At 38.1% G+C, this 16,861-nt stretch overlaps 1 protein-coding gene across 1 annotated transcript in view; it reads right to left on the bottom strand.

Moving 5' to 3' along the window:
* Window positions 1-16,384, bottom strand: part of PDGFRL (platelet derived growth factor receptor like) — a 53,771-nt gene extending 37,387 nt beyond the window's left edge. The window contains exons 1-2 of the mRNA XM_072406177.1: window positions 16,172-16,384; window positions 559-850 (exon numbers count right to left, since the gene is read on the bottom strand). Coding sequence (XP_072262278.1) covers window positions 559-850; window positions 16,172-16,226 — 347 coding nt within the window. The 5' untranslated portion in view covers window positions 16,227-16,384. The remainder of the gene's footprint in view (window positions 1-558; window positions 851-16,171) is intronic.
* Between the last annotated feature and the right edge of the window lie 477 nt (window positions 16,385-16,861).

Consider the following 16,861-nt stretch of genomic DNA (forward strand, 5'->3'; position numbering starts at 1 on the left):
CTAGGTCACTGCCACCTAAAGTTGTGTTTATATGGGGGACCCCGCTGATCATGTCCCCCATATGGACATAATGTTTGTTGTGTCTACAGCCCTGCGCTACTGTCCCCCAGGATGTTAGTAAGCAGGTCTGAGCCTGCGATGGGAGAGCAAGTTCTGGGTTCATGATGTCACTCTGGGGAAGTTTCTTCCCCTTTAAGTGACACACGGCTCCCCGCGCATGCGGAAATTATGGGGAAATTATGTTTGTAGTGGTCCATGAGGTTCCAAAGGTTGGTGATCACTGCTTTAGAACATGCCAGCTGTCTGGGTCGTACACTAGCCAACTGGTTTTTATAAAGTTTAGATATGTGCATCTATTGGGGTAAAGGGAGAAATACATATCTGCATACTAGTTCTAGGTATAGGGTGCAGCAAACATTTTCATTAATCTACGAGCATTAGACCACCAGCTATCATGAAACAAATTATAGAAATGCGGACCTTTTTTCTTGAAAGAGTAGTACTGTACTTTTACATCAGTATTGTACTAATTTTTAACTTTTTTTTGTTTTGTTTTACCTGAGTCTGGAGTTTTTGAATGTGTCCAGGTACTCTGGGTAGCTCCACACTATTTTGTCTCCTTTACATCTCAGCTCTATGCTCTGCCCTGCAGACATAGTCAGAGTAGGTGGAGGTTTCTGGAAACGACCTTTGTCCATGACTTGGGTCATGATGGATTGCACTTTGGTGATGGGCTCTGTTGATTCTTTTAATTTGGTAACTTTGGGTTTAAGTTTCTTTATTCCTGGTTTAATCTTATTCTCTGCTGGTTCTTTTGGCCTTTTACCTTTCGCTGCAGGTTGACCAAATGCTACAAATAAAAGAGAATTAAATGGTAATTAACTTGATAAAATGTAACAGAAACACACGTTGGATATTGTTTTTTTTTTTTTAAAAAAGGTGACAGCATAACAATGGATTAAAATACAAATGACATCAAAATTCAGCTTTTGCTGCTCTGCCTAGGATAAGTCACAGAAGGCTGATTTCTGATTGGCTTTTACTGCACGTACTGCAGTTCGTGCTTTTTGATTGGCTTTTACTGCAAGTGATGATGAAAGTTTGTACCTAAATGAGGTTTAATGAAAATACAATGCTAGAGCTGTGTAACTGTAAAGCATTAGCTCAACTTAAAATGCTTGGCAAGATGAAATATCAAATTGTAAACAATTATGCCTATTGTCAAGGCAGCAGCATCATTTTGCTTGGAAATAAATAAATTAATGTGCATGGAGTAAGACAGATAGTGATAGTCAGGGTTTTGTAGTCATAGGCTGAAAACACATGAAGCCATGTGCTACCATGTTACTTATCCTGCTGTCCAGATCAGTGGCCACCAATCCGGACCAGAAACTTCCCCCAGAGTGATGTCATGATGCCAGAACTCACCCACTCTCCCACCGCAGGCTCAGACCTGCTTGCTAAACATCCTGCCTTGCGCTACTCTCCCCCCGAAATGTTTAGCATGCAGGACTGAGCCTGCGATGAGAGAGTAGGCGGGTTGTGTCCATACGGGGGACAGAGCCGCCGACCACCACCAGTTGGGAACCGCTGGTCCAGATGACCATGTTAATATATATTATTTGGCCATGTTTATTCTATACATTTTCCATATCTGTGAAGACGTGGTTGTGTAGCTCTTTGCAGACATTGTATTATTATGTCATTGCATGTTTAAAAAGTCACCTAAAAAGTACACCTAAAATAAAAAATGAATTTTGATTCTCTGTAAAAGAAGATGTTTTAGGTGTATGTCTAGCCAAAAACATGTTCTAGCTTTCAGTTGAGCTGACATCAGTTTCATCAAACAGGAAGTAAAGAAATCTGCTGCAATAAAATCCCACAGAGATTTCAACATTCGACCAACTCTATTATCAATATTAAAGAGGAAATCTCTCTAAAGATAACTGTAAAAAAACAAAATTGGTTCCAATACCTGGATTATGCAAAATAAATAACAGCAGGCCAGTGTTTCCTCAATCATCTGATGTATGGGAAAGTTGTAAATGGGTGAAGTGATCTCCACAATTACCATCAAAAATTCCACATTGGGTTTTATCTCATACCATATAAAATGGACTCTGAAGTGAACCTTTGCTCCATTTCAAACTTCGAACAGATACTCTATTCTTATATAGGGGGTGTGTTTATCTGATAGGATGTAGTTTTTTTCACTGGGGACTAAGCCCTATCAAGTGACTTCTCTGTATACACGGAAAGAGGAAGGCAATGCGTGGAACACAGCTATTAAGTTGGGAAAAGTCAGGCTCTAATAACAAAGTAAAGCTAAATCAGAGAGGCTCATGAAAAATAATTTTAGGTCTAATAATGATAATATTTGGTATTCTTTCGTGTCTACTCTTAAGCAGGACATTTTCTTTCTCATATTATTACACTGAGTAGAGTTCATTTTGAAGGTATTACTTTGGCGCTAGTAGAGATATCTACTATTTTAGAAGCTGACAACAGATTGATCCTGTCAACATATCACCCAGAACCATCAAGTCATTTTTCCCTAAATGTAGCTTTAGCTCTGTGTATGTCAGGCCTCTATAGGTTAACTGTGCGGCTGGAAATTCTTTCAAATGTGAAATATTCCAAGCTTATTCATGCAGAGTGGTATATGAAACCATATGTTCTAAAAATTCACAGCAATGCAAAGAATGTTCACTGTGGGAGCAGCTTGATGGATTACGGAAAGCACATGATGTTCAGGAAATTTACTCTAATATCATTAGGATTGACATGATCAGTCCTTTGCATTATCCTTTTACATGCATCCACTGGTTCTTTCTTTCTTTTGGAATTTTTTTATGATTGAAATGTTTTATAAATAGACAAAACAGTACAACAAGAACACAAATCTTACATTATATTGGACATAAAAAATGTTCCTGTAGTGTAGTGTTAGCCAGTATTCAGTACTGATGGTGATCCTAGGTATCTGGAGCACCTAAATATACTTCCCCACTTGCTACAGTGGTCTGTCTTCTGTCTTCTAGCAGTGGTCTGTCATGTAACCTTCTGCCATCTTTTCCACATATGGATGATGTACTAGCACCTGGCCATCCACATAATCTAACAAAAATGTTATTCATCAGTGCAGACAATCTTTTTTCTTAATTGTTGCATATCTGGTGCTCATTTTTGTTGATGAACAAGAAACAACATGGTCACTATGACTGGTCTGAAGCTATGGGGCCCCATGAGCAATGCATTATGTTACACCTTTTTCTCATGACCACATTATGTTTTTTAGTAATTTAGCTCATTAGCTCATATGTGGGATTGGACCAGACTGACTAGCTTTCCCATCCTCTATGTGCACCAAAAAGTTTTGGGCACCCAGGACCCTGTCACAAGTGCACCAGGCATTTATTCTTAGACCACTTTTGCTAGATATTTACCCTCCATTTTGAAGACACTCCGACCCTAGTTGTCTAGAATGAGGCTCTTGCCACAAAAATCTTGACGTTTGTCCTTTTATCCAAATTTCGGCACCTTGAACTGACTGATCCTTACCTGCCTAATATATCCCACCCTTTGAAATATGCCATTGTACCTTCATAATCAATCCTATTTACTTTACCTATTAGTGGTTTTAATGATTGGCTGATCATTGTAAATCCAATCAGCTCATAAGAAGTCTTGTGATGTGATGTATTCCCCAAAACAGTTTGTACAAATGTTAGCATATACTTGTGTTAAGAATATTTGTATGAGTTTTCCAATTTACACTAGAACCTGTGCATTGCTTATTACTATCCATTGTTTGCTGTAAAAACACAAAGGTTACTATAAAATAGAGTCCATTACAAAAAATAATTATGACAACAAAGACATACATAAATATGCTATTAGCTTTTAAAACACCTCTCAAGATGCATGTATAATGTATATTCTAGGTATCACAGTGTGTGTGTTAATAATTCAGTACTTAGGGCCTGGCCCACGTGTTTTACTACGGTTCATGCTCATTAAACGCCTGGCAAGGCACATACCAGACAAAGCAGAAAATAGAAAACACATTTACAGAAAGGCTTCAGTTTTCTTTAAAGTTTCCCTTCATAACTGTACTTCATTTGTAGAACTTTTTTTTATTGAATAGATATGAACATGTGATGTATTACTGAACTTGTAGTAGTCAGATTTTCTGCCCACCACACTATTCTGAGAGACATACATCTTAGTATTTAATTTACTATTTCTAATTGCTTCCTAATCTGGTTTCCACTCTAACTTTGGGCCTGATTTATTGAAGCTCCCCAAGGCTGGAGAATATTCACTTTCACCAGTGAAGTCGGTGATCCAGCAAACCTGGAATGTTTTTTTTTCACAATGACTTTATACATTTTGTCTGAATAATTTTCTGTATGTGTTCAATTTGTTGGTTGCTTATAAAAAAAAAAAAAAAAAAAACTGGAATGGATCTGGTCCTGCATTTAAATAATTTGCTATATAGCAAATTACTTTGAAGAGATCCATTCCAGGTTTGCTAGATCACTCACTGATGAAAATGTATCCTCTCCAGCCATTTCTATGAATGACACTTTTACCCTTAATCTTTCTTTACTTTATTTATCTTAGCATAGCATATTAAAAAAAAGAACATTCACACACTTTACAATCTTTTTTTTAGGTTGGTTATTTTGTTTTGTTTTGTTTAGTATAGGATAGATTAGGACAGAGTCTTTACTGGGTTTCTACTATTGCAGAAAATTGCCCAGTCCTGGTGTGGTGAACCATTTGGCACAAATGACACGGGTGCTCAACTACTTTATGAGTATACAAATGGATATATTCTTCTGTCAGTAAACTCTATCAATATAAAGTGATCAATACAGCAAAATAACAATAAATCAACAGAACACAAGCAAAAGACAAGAGGGGATGAAGTATTTATATGAAAAGAGGGGCATGTATGTGATGCTCACAAGTTTTCCACTAGTAAGTTAACACTAAAATACAAAAGATCATGCAGCTTGGATTTATATAAAGTTCAGCTCTCTTCTCCCTGCAAATGTTGGCTTTATAATATTTATTTATACAAGCTCCCTGGAATTAGGTAGCTCCTAAAACTATTAATATGCCAATATTGTGCCTTTCCTGGTTCCCCCTTGGATCTCTCATCAAAATGGTAAAGAAATTACTAGAAAAAAAATATTTCTGTTTTTATTACATTACATACAGATATTATATCCAGTGATTTTATCACTAATTCTTTGTAATGCAGGCAAATCATGGCTGGTAGGAGTAGTATGCAGATCATGCCTGGTGGTTTGCTGTACAAAGCTTCCTGAAAACAGAAAGCTGCGGTAGCACCAATATGTATTGCTGAGTATCTATGATTGAAAGGACTAAATTCCAAACAAACAAAAAAAAAAGGCTAGGGGCAGCTTGGTTTTGGAATAAAAAGACCTACAAAATGCTAGATGTCTATCAGCCAGAAAATGAAGTGCACATTTTGCACATGTCCAAGATAAGGCATAGGCAGAAGGAGCAGCCAACAGCCTCCCATGATGTGTGATGATCAAGACAGAAAGGGAAGGGGCTTCACCCTGTTACAGTAAAAAAAAAAATAATAATATTTTTACTTTATATAAAAGGGGTTGTCTCACCTTTTGTATAAGGTAAAAAAAATGTAGTTTAGGAACGCTGGGTTTTATATTAGTATCTCTTGTTATTCTCTGTAATATACAGAGATAAGGACACTTCCTCCTTATTCTCAAAATTTTAAAGCAGATCTTTGCATCTGATGGCACACAAGTGATCCAACGCTCTCAGATTTGTGGAAAGGAAATTGTAAAGGAAAAAGATCCTTCTATAATACTATTTATGTATGCTTTCTATGTTAATGAACGTATCTAAAGGAAGATGACAGGGTTTCTTTAAGGCAGTTATAATCTGAAGCTAGATGGCTTGAATATTTGAAATCTGTTGGGGTGTTTCATAGTGAGGTTACAAAGATACTTACTCCTACTTCTAGGATACACTGTTCACAAATTGGAATATATTTGCTAGTTATTAATAGCTATTTTTGTGAATGTTTCTACAGGAGACTCAGGTACAAATATTGGAAGAAAACATCTTGCAGTTGTCCAATATTTTTGAAGGAAAAACATTTTCAATAAATATGTCCTTCAGTAAAATGTTTCCTGTTTACAGATTTCCTTGAATCCCAGTACTGATTAATTCTAGCACTTTCACTCAGAACCCACTTGTTTCTTCCAAACTGAATATTTTAGCCTAATACATTTGTAACTCAGTACACTCAGTTTGTACATTGTTTTATACACTTCAATACATTTTCATATTTTTTAGTACAGCTGATTATGGAACTATTTTTTTCTGTATAGGTACCTATATATTATGTATCTATTAATATATATAAGTAAACTTCATTTTAGTTTTGTTTCAAAGGAAACCTTACAGGTTTTGTTTCTCAGTACACATAAAGGTACATAAGATGTTATTATAATCAAACTGGTCTCAACTAAATGGTGAGCATTCTTTCTATACATTGGGATTCTGAAGATGTTTTGCCTGTTGACAAACAAGCATTTGGATTTGAGTTGAATCTCTAAATTCATTAAACCTGCCCTTGCAGTTGGGGTACCCTTGCCCCTTACCCTTGGGGTACCCCAAATACTATTACTTAAGGCTAAGCCTTCAAGTGTATAGAGAGCTGATGCATAGTACCATACACATTTATTCACATTGTAGGTGTCCCAAGCACAGTTTCTCAAACTGCTGCATGCCTGTCTAATCTACAGCCATGGATCTCACCCATTGGAAAGTTGTTGCCATTGGTAGTTGGCAACTCTTCAAAACAGACCTAATATTTATATCACAAAAGAAGTCCTTGTATATACATGAATATATTTAACAGTTAGTAAATCACCAACTTTTAATTTGTATCACTATACAACAAATTTACCATAGGTCAATTATAATCCACAGTCATTGTGTTCTTTTTGCATTTATACAATGGGGTCACTACAGATTGAGCTGGTGAGGACAGAAAATAAGGATAAAAATCCATGTATTGCATTAAATGTATACATCCACAAACATGTATTTGTAAATATGAAATGTCCCTATGGAAGTTTCCCTGACAAGATGAAGTTGGGGCAGGGTCAGACCCACAGCAGGAACAACTGTTGATGCGGCCGGTACTGAACTGCTTACTGATGTATCAATTCATCCTTTTGAGCTGCCATGGATAATGCATGTAGCGATCTACCCGAGGCAATGATTCAGTGATGTGAGGAAGCAGTAATCTCACCACAAACTCACCAGCAGTCCTCGACAAGCTTATTGTGCTGTCTGAACTTTCAACTTACGTAAAAGTCATGTACCTCCCAACACCCAGTTTGTAAGATGGGGGTAAGAAAAGCAAATATAGCAGAATACAAAGAAACAGGGCAATGTGGCATGTCATTTTTTCCTTACTTTTCGTATGAGCTTGTTTTTCAAAAGAAGTCTTGGTTAGGAAGGCGTCCAAATATGTTGTAGTGTCTTTTCATGTGAAGTATTCACATCAGGTACCACATGACATTAACATTTTACTATTCCCTAATATTATTATTATTATTATTATTATGAATATTTTTATTATTAAAAATAAACAGTATTTATATAGCGTCAACATATTACGGAGCACTGTATAATAAATAGGGTATACAAATGACAGACAGATGCAGACACAGGAGGAGGCGAGGATCCACCACAGAGGAGCTTACAATCTAAGAGGTGGGGGAATTAGCACACAATAGAAGGGGGTCATTTAAAATGGTAGGTAAGTAGTGAGGTTTAAGAGACAGAAGAAGATGTGTAGGCAAGTTTGAAAAGATGGATTTTGAGGGCTCTTTTTAATGAATAACAATTAGAAGCAAGCTGAATAGGACAAAAAAGACCATTCTAGAGAGTCCGTGCAGCTCTAGAAAAGCCTTGGAGGATTGCATGTGACGAGGTTATGAGTGAGTAAGTCATTAGTAGGTGATTGGATGAGTGAAGAGAACGGATGGGGGAGTTTTTTTTTTTTACCAGGTCAGAAAAGGTAAGTGGGACAAGAACTGTGAAGGGATTTGAAGGCAAAGCACAGGAGCTTGAATTTGATTCTAAGGTGAAATGGAAGCCAATGAAGAGAACTTTATTGGGAGAAGTTGGGATAATGGAATACCAGAAAGGAGGTTGTTGCAGTAGTCCAGACAAGAGATGAAAAAAGCATGTACAAGGAGTTTGGCAGTCTCTGGGGAGAGGTAGCGGATTTTGGAGATGTTGTGCAGGTGAAAGTGACAGGACCTAGAAATGTTCTGAATATGGGGGAAAATGAGAGGGCAGAATCGAAGGTGACTCCAAGACAAGGTGCCTAAGGGGATGGACAAATAACAGTGTTGTTAAGAGTTAGGAATATGTCAGGGGGAGATTTAGAATTAGAAGGGGGAAAATGACGAGTTTTGTTTTATCCAGGATGAGTTTCAGAAATCTGTCAGCCATTCATGACAAAATGGCCGACAGGCACCATGAGACCTTATCCAAGACTAAGGGAGAAAAGTCAGGTATGGGCGGGTAGATTTGAGTATCATCAGCATATAGATGATACTGTAAACCAAAGGAAGATTTGAGACTACCGAGTGAGGAGGTGTACAGAGAGAAGAGAACCGGTCCAAGGACTGACCCTTGGGGAACACCAACAGGGAGGAGAGTAGGTGAGGTGGAGTTACCATTGAAAAAAACTTGAAAACAGCGGTTAGACAGGTAGGAAGCAAATCAAGAGAGAGCAGTGTCACTAATACTAATGGAGATCATGATTCAGAAGGTTATACATTGAAGAGATAGGAGAGTGTTTCACCCGTCTCTCTTATTTATTGCCATGTAAACACCTTTCTAGTTAAGTTTTTTTTTTGAATACATGAATGATTTAACCTTTATACATACTTCATTTATTTGATGATGATTTTAGTGGAACTAATTACTCACACTGTTTTTTTTTATAGTATTTACATACCGGACAGAAATATGGGCCTCCTTTATTAAAGGGGGCTTCAAGGTTCTTAATAGGCTCTCAGCCTGCAGACCCTATCAAAACAGGGGTACCGTTGTGGGGAAGAATCCCTTTCCCCAATAATAGCCTTTGCCTCCACTGGGATAGATGGGCTGGCTGGTTTTTGTCAAAAGAGAAGAAGACTACATGCTATTTGCCTCCTTCCTTTTTGGGAAAACTAAATTCCAGAGGATCTTTTATGTATAGGAGAGGGGGAACACATGCTCGCTGCCCTCATTTCCTATACAGGAAGGTCCTGAATTTTTTAAAGGGTCTGTTTTCAAAAGCTAAACTAAACCCATGAGATTCACCTATCTCTGCCCCACCATCTTCCTTCTTTTCTTCTTCCTACAGACGATCCTTGGCCATCTTCTTTGGCTGTGCTGGCATGACGTACCACCTGCGGAGGCATACAAGAGTTTATTCATGCCATGCGCAAGGGAAGCCATATTTCCCTGGCAAACATTATTGAGAAGTGCATGCGCAGCTCAGCTTTTTTTGGCGATTCCCCTGCTCAATCAGGCAGAAGACATTGCAATAACCATCTATTTGCAAAAACCATCTTTTTGCAATAACCAACTGATCCTGTATTTGGCAAAGTAGGACTTTAGTTAATAGAATTCAAGTTTGGCTACAACTCAACATGTCAATTTGACAATCTGAACAGAGACAAATTTGTCCCACCCTACCCAGGAACAAAGCATACACAATTTGGTAAACTTTTGTCCGAGCCTCATAGATTTAGCACTAGTCTGCCCACAGCTTGGCAATCACTGTACTGGCATGGATGCCTTGGATAGCTGACTGGGGAAAATAAAGGTATAGAGTAGGCATCTAGTAGGCTTTGAGTATGAGATAATTTCAGGGGAGAACTGGGAGTGGTTTCGCTCTCCAAGCACATTGTAGTACATTTGGGCCCTGTTTCTTTTGCTAAGGTGTTGGGTTTATTATTTTAATAACACTTATGTTGTATGTGAGGTTATTCGGTGCTGTACTGTACTGGTCAGATGGTATATTGGGGATGTATCTGATTCGTCTACTACTGGTCCTAAATGTTAGCAGCTGTTCTTGCTGTCTAGACTGTCTCACTCATGTCTATTGATTCTGTATACAGATGGCTTGCAATGAAAACAGATTGTAAACACTATTTCAGCCCATAAAGTACATTTTGGGTGTGCTAGGTCTCTTTCGAATAAATTTCAATTTGAAGCCTGGTAATTAAAAGATTACCCTTTATCCAGATGGTTGCACTTAGGGAATCATCTACAATATTTTTATTACCTAAAGTGTTGTTTTTTTAATCAAGAATGAACTATTAAAATGCAGACTGGAAACTTCACTTACATGCCTTGTTAAAACCGACAAGAGAATGTGAAGGTTTATACAAAAAACAAGTCCAACGCACAGCTCCGTTCTCTTCATTTAAAACATGTGTGGTAACTCGTACCAATTTCCCACACCCAAAATCAAATGAATAATTCTTAACATTTGTTTGGTGTCATAAACCACCATTTGCTTTTATGTTAAGTAGCCTCTAATGTCTTCAGTATAAACCTTCATCTGGAACTTTTCTTGCTAAAAGATCTGGCCATGAAATAGATAACAAAGTTTTAATAACCCTAAATATGAAAATTAGAAAGAACACGGGATTTAATTCCTAAACTCCTTCCTAAAATGCTAATTGTCTGTTTGTCATTCCAAATCTTTGGCTACTTTTTTTTTCTTAGCATGAAGATCAGGAATTCAAACTGCTTGCTGCATGCTTGTTCTTGAATTGTGACACTGAAATTGGTAATTGTTTAGCTGTCTAAAGCTTGATACAGGCTTAATCAGCCATGATGGGGCAACCTAATCTAGAACATTGGGCCTGATTTGTTAAAGCTCTCCAAGGCTGGAGAAGATACACTTTCATCAGAGAAGTTGGGTGATCCAGCAGACTTGGAATAAAAATAAAAATTTTTGCTAGCAAATGACATTTAAGAAATCTATTTCAGGTTTGCTGGATCACCCAGCAAAAAGTGTATTCTCTCCAGTGTATTCTCTCCAGCCTTCCAGAGCTTTAAAAATTCAGGCCTATTGTTTCTGTTTTTGCAAAGGCATGCTTAGTCAAATCTATTTATTCTTCTCTTACTTGATTACATAGATATCTAAGTTTTTTCCTCACTGTGCATGGCCATTGTATATTAATAAATAAAATGACATTGGTGAAGCATGGTGAAGCATGGCACCATGCATTAGTTTTATCACTGCCAGGTTTGTTTTTCATAGGGGAGACAGCAAGAGCCATAAAACTGCGTGCACAATATAGATAATTGCCGCTCAAGACAAACAACTGTGATTTAGTTTGTGTACAGCAAACCCCCTTTTAGCAAAATGATCAACCTGGATGGTCACTTTTATTTCCTAAAGACAAAGATGCAGCAACACATCTTCCACTCATCTATAAAACTGAACAACAGTGTATTGATTTATTGTTCATACTGCTATCACTATAAGATCATTTTCAGTGACAGATATCTAGCTTTTGCACATAGATTTAGCCTCTCAGTGCAGCGGTCACCAACTGGAAATTTTGGTGGTCCGCGGCACTGGCTGGTGCGCCCTCCCGCGGGTCAGAGCCGTGGACCGCCGTACTGATCGCAGGCTCAGGGAAGTGGGTGGGTTGTTTCTCTGGACACAGGCTCAGACCTAGAAGAGTGGGTGGGTTCTGGCATCATGACGCCACTATGGGGGAAGTTTCTTCCCCTCTGAGTGACACCCAGCTCCCTGCACATTCGTGATCCGGGGCTGGTAAATTTAGTGGTCCATGGGTCTGAAAAGGTTGGTGACCACTGTCTCTTAACATTCATAAACCTTGCAGAAGCCTCTCCAGAAAGTTATTGTATGTTTGCAGCCCTGACAGTTATTTGTGGTGTATCTATTGACAAGATACAATCACTACTACATAAAAAATGTGTTTAGTTAACAAAAAAAACATTTTTGTAACAATTGTTTGCAATACATCTCCTTATGACATGTAAAATTTAGAGAAACAACTGCTGATGTGCCTATAGGGTATTTCAAACTTCCTCTTTGGCTCTGGATATGGTGTATTTGGCTCTGCATTAAAAGCATGTGATTTTAGCCATCCCTACTTTATTTTAGAGGCATTAAAAAGAATTAATCCAGACTGCTCCTTATCTCCCGCACCCCTCATCATCCCTATAACACAAAAAGCTATTAGCTTACAAGATTTCTTGCAAAATCTACAGACAATATTTTCACTAATCAAACACATTTAGCAACAAAAACTGTTAGTTATTTATTTTTAGCAGACAAAAAGGAGGAAAATTAAAAAAATGTTAGAGTTTACATACATTTTACCTTTACATACATTTCATGAAATGGAAAAAGCAAGGATAATATCATTGTATGTGGTGAGGAATGCAGGCATCCAGAAAGTTCAGCGTTGAAAAATTAAAAGGGGCAGATACCTGTTTAAAATAATAGTGCTGTAACATCCAAGTTGGAAGACATGATGAAACCATTACTACAGGCTACCAGAGGGTGCCCAACAGTAGGCTACTAGAGTTTAGGATCTAGAATTCCTAAGGACACTAGGCATCCCAAGTCCTCTGCATATCTTGAAACTTTGTGCAAGAAAAAGTTATTCTAAGTCAGGGGTTTCAAACTCTGGCCCAAATCTGGCCTGCAAAGTCTTATTTTTTTGCCCCCCAAAAGAATTCTTATTATGAATTGCAGCTGGCCCGCCGCTGCTGCAATCCGTAGTAACGGCGGGACAGCTGCAATTCATATTAGGCTGCTGTTCTATAGACGTGAGTGGCGCAATTCCCGGCATCACTCGCATCTATTGACCAGCAGCCTCTCTGCCTTTGCATGCCATTTTATAGACGCTCCGGGAATTGTAGTAGTGGCATCACTCTTATCAATTGAACATTAGCCTATGCGTGGACCCTGCAGAGTATAAATTGACAGGTAAGCCAGAGAATTGTGCCAGAGAATACAATGTGAAGCAAAATGAATGCAGCAATCTATTTGGTTTTACATTGCATTCTCTGGCAAAGTAAAACAATGAAAAAACAGTAAGAAGAAACAAGACTACTCACCCTACTATACTACTGACAACCATGCAGGTTACACCAAAGTGAAAGTTTTGTCACACTCCAGGATAAACAAAATCCAAAAGACTTCTTTTCTGCATAGCTTATTGTGGTCTTTTTATTTTTCTATCAAGCAGTAAAATTTTAAAAAAATATTATTATTCTATTAGAGTCTTGTTCCAGATTGAATGTTAAGCAAAACATCTTTGTTTCCTTATGAATATGTTTTAAATCCAATGAGAAGGAAAATTTTTCAAAACATTTCTCAATTTTTTCAAAACATTTCAAGTTTTTAATTTCGGCCCCCTGTATTTGACACCCCTGTTCTAAGTGATGATACAGATGATTGGGTGGCAAAAAGACCAGTGAGATGGCCTGCATAAGAAACATGAAGTCCTGGGAAAAAAGAGCATTGGGATGGTGCTATTTTTTAGCTAGTGTTTACAGATAACTCATTAGATATTTAAGATTATGGCAAGCTCTAAACTGAAATGTAAAATGGTGTGGGGTCATCTATTTAGTCTGTACCCGATGTGGGGGTCATCTATTGATGTTTTATTGATGTTTTACTAATTATAAGATTGGTAATTTGATCACAATGGAAAATGTGCACACCAATCCCACTGGCAATGTTTCTATCAGCTTTGTAAGGCTTTCCTGTAGAAAACAGGGCTCTAGGATTGGTAATACCATTGTTCATAGAGGGACTGTGGGTGCCTAGAGACTAGTAAACCATACCAGAATGGTTCTCATTGTATCAATCCTTGGTGCTTTTTTTAACACCAAAATGTTGGATGATATGTCTTGAAATTTTCTATTAATTGATGAGCATTTATATTGTTATGTGGTACTAGGGAAGATTTGCTGATTTTTGCTCATTAATTCAATAGGCTAAACCAAGTAAAAAAAAGAAGGTAATTACTGTTGATGGTAAAATGTTGAATATATTGCTCGACTCAGCCTGGTCTGCCCTGGCTTTTGTTTGTATTAGAACCTTGATGATATTGATAAAGCTTGGAAAGAGGGCAAATGTGGGTCAGATCAAGGTACAATTGCAACCAGGCAGGTTTCTTACTGCAGATTTTTTTTAATACACTCACCTGTTCCTGTTCCACTACAGGCGACGCCATCTTCCTCTTCCACTCTTCCATGTCTCCTGATCATTAGTGGTCTTGATTGGACAGGATGACATAACGCCCACTCTTGCACATGGGAGTTCATTCTGTCCCAGAGTATGCCCCTGGGAGGCCAGGATACCCAGCACATCCCCAGCAGTGTACACTGAGAATTCTAAATATTTTCCTTTTTCACTATTGTCAACAATCTTTACTCCCCAAGAGAACAAACAGAGAGAGAAATGGGTGAACGTATCACAAATTATTACAATCATTAAAAAAGCATAACAATGAAGAAAATCATAAAATGGTTAGGCTCAAAAGTTTGCATTCCCTTTGTTCTAAAAGTGGAACTAATGTTGGATCAGGCAGGGCATTATTGCATAAAAGGATAGGAAATGTGCAAAAATCATTCTCACCTGCCTGATCACTCTAAAAAAAGGTGAGCTTCTCATGCTTGGCTCAGCTTAGGTTGTCAGGATTCCCAGCAATCCTGGCATCCCCAGCGTACTGTGCTAGCACAGGAATTATGTCATCAGAGCCTGGCTAATCAAGATGGTGAAAGAATGCTAAGAAAAAAAAGATGGTGGCGCCCTGCTGTGGAATGGGGATAGGTAAGTATAGTGGGGTTTAGTTCCCTTTTAATATCATGTATTGCCTTGTATTGCATCTAAATAGGTACAATCCAGTGTTCCAACTTTTTCTTAAATATTAAATGACAATAAACCACAGTAGGTGTTCCTGACACACCAAATACTTGAAGCCAACCTCAAACTATTATTTTTTGAATCATGTAATAGGGTTCCACTATCAGTTTATGAATGCAATGCTCATTTGGCTAGGGGGAAAGGAATAGGTACACATTCTTGCTGTATTAATCACTATTACAGGCCTACACCTTTCCATGCAACTGATCCTCTAATACAGCAGTAGCCAACTGGTGGTCCGCGACTCTGGCCGGTGCGCCCCCCCCCCGCAGGGTCCTTTTCCTGAGGCACAAAACCATGTCCCCCGGATAAATTGCAGGCTGAGGACGGTGGGCGGGTTGTGTCTCTGGACACCACCCACCCACTTTCCCATCGCAGGCTCACACCACCACGAAATTAGTGGTCTGTGAGCTCCAAAAGGTTGGCAACCACGTCTCTAATACCACTTCGCTGCCCCAGCCAATCACAGTTTTCTAAAGTAACCAAGTTCAATGCAGGACCAGCAGTCCAGCATTGCATGTGAGGGTGGTGAGGGTCTGCCCACATTGTATAAAAAGCTACAGCCTTTGTTACAATCTGCAACTGTTGCACCTGCGTAAAAATTTCTATTTTCCTGCAAAGTGGGTATAATTTACCTTTTATTAAGATTCACCTTCAGCCTAACCTCAGCATTATTGCTGACATATAGTGTATAATAAATGCAATAATCATACAGAATGTTGGAAACAGAATCCACACATACACAATCAGACTCATAACAGCAGGAAAAAGGAACAGGTGTATTTATATTGTGCAATGAAGCAGTTTTTCTGTTTTTAACTTAAATCATCAAAATGAAATATACATTTTTATTCAGTTTAGGGAAAATCACTTTTAAATAGGCAAGATGTTCTAAAACCAGTTTTGGCTGCAATTTATATCCCTGCAGAGAAATGAAACATCCCATGGATTACTCTTTATGCCCACACATGTATACAAATTTAAAATACTTTATATAAAGCATCCCTTTTTTATTTTCTATATTTATGGTTTTCTATCCCATCATTTCTCATCATGGTCTCTACACATCTAAACTCAGCAGGCTCCTAAAAGCTCCTAGAAGCAGCACAGTATACAAGGTGTTTCAGAGCCTAACACTAAGACAGACTCAGTGAAATAACTCACCATTTTGTAGAGCTTCATGGACAAGAATCAGGATGAAAATAAGCCAGAACTTCATTTTCGGAGCCAGCTGGGGTGCCCCAAAGGAGCCTTACCCCAAGACAGTATTTAAAAAGAGTAAAGTCCCAGCCTGCTTGTCAGTAAAGGGATGATGTAAAAAAAAAGGCTGCTAGGAATGTGGACTGCTGATTTGTATTTTCCAAAGCATGAAGAGAAGCTTCTGAAGGATCAAGTTTCAAGAATTACAGGAGTAGAAAAAAATTAAACTTAGTGAAACTTGCCTGCTCTCTGCTGGTTACCAGACAAAATATTCTGCAATGTGCTAACTATATTATTCACATCAGGATCACACACTCTGCTTGGTAGGTGACTCCTTGTGGTCCTCTTTGTAAACAATAATAAAAGAAAGACACACTCCGCTGATTTTACCATTGATTGACAATTTAAAAAGAAAATTATTTATAAAAACTGCCTAAAAATAGGTTTGTTCTAAAGGCAATAACTACGATCTGTGCATATGACAAGCATGGGAAGGTAAATGGAGGCCTGCAGATTGTATCCAAGGTTAACCCAGGACAGTGTGCATAACAATCTCAGATCTTCAAATCTATGTTGGAGGACCTTACACTTTATACAGAATACTACATGAAAAAAAGAAACTACATGGTCGAAATCAAAAAGATGTAGAGTTGT

Source organism: Pyxicephalus adspersus, chromosome 3 (genome assembly GCF_032062135.1).
Source record: "Pyxicephalus adspersus chromosome 3, UCB_Pads_2.0, whole genome shotgun sequence".
Classification (NCBI taxonomy): domain Eukaryota; kingdom Metazoa; phylum Chordata; class Amphibia; order Anura; family Pyxicephalidae; genus Pyxicephalus; species Pyxicephalus adspersus.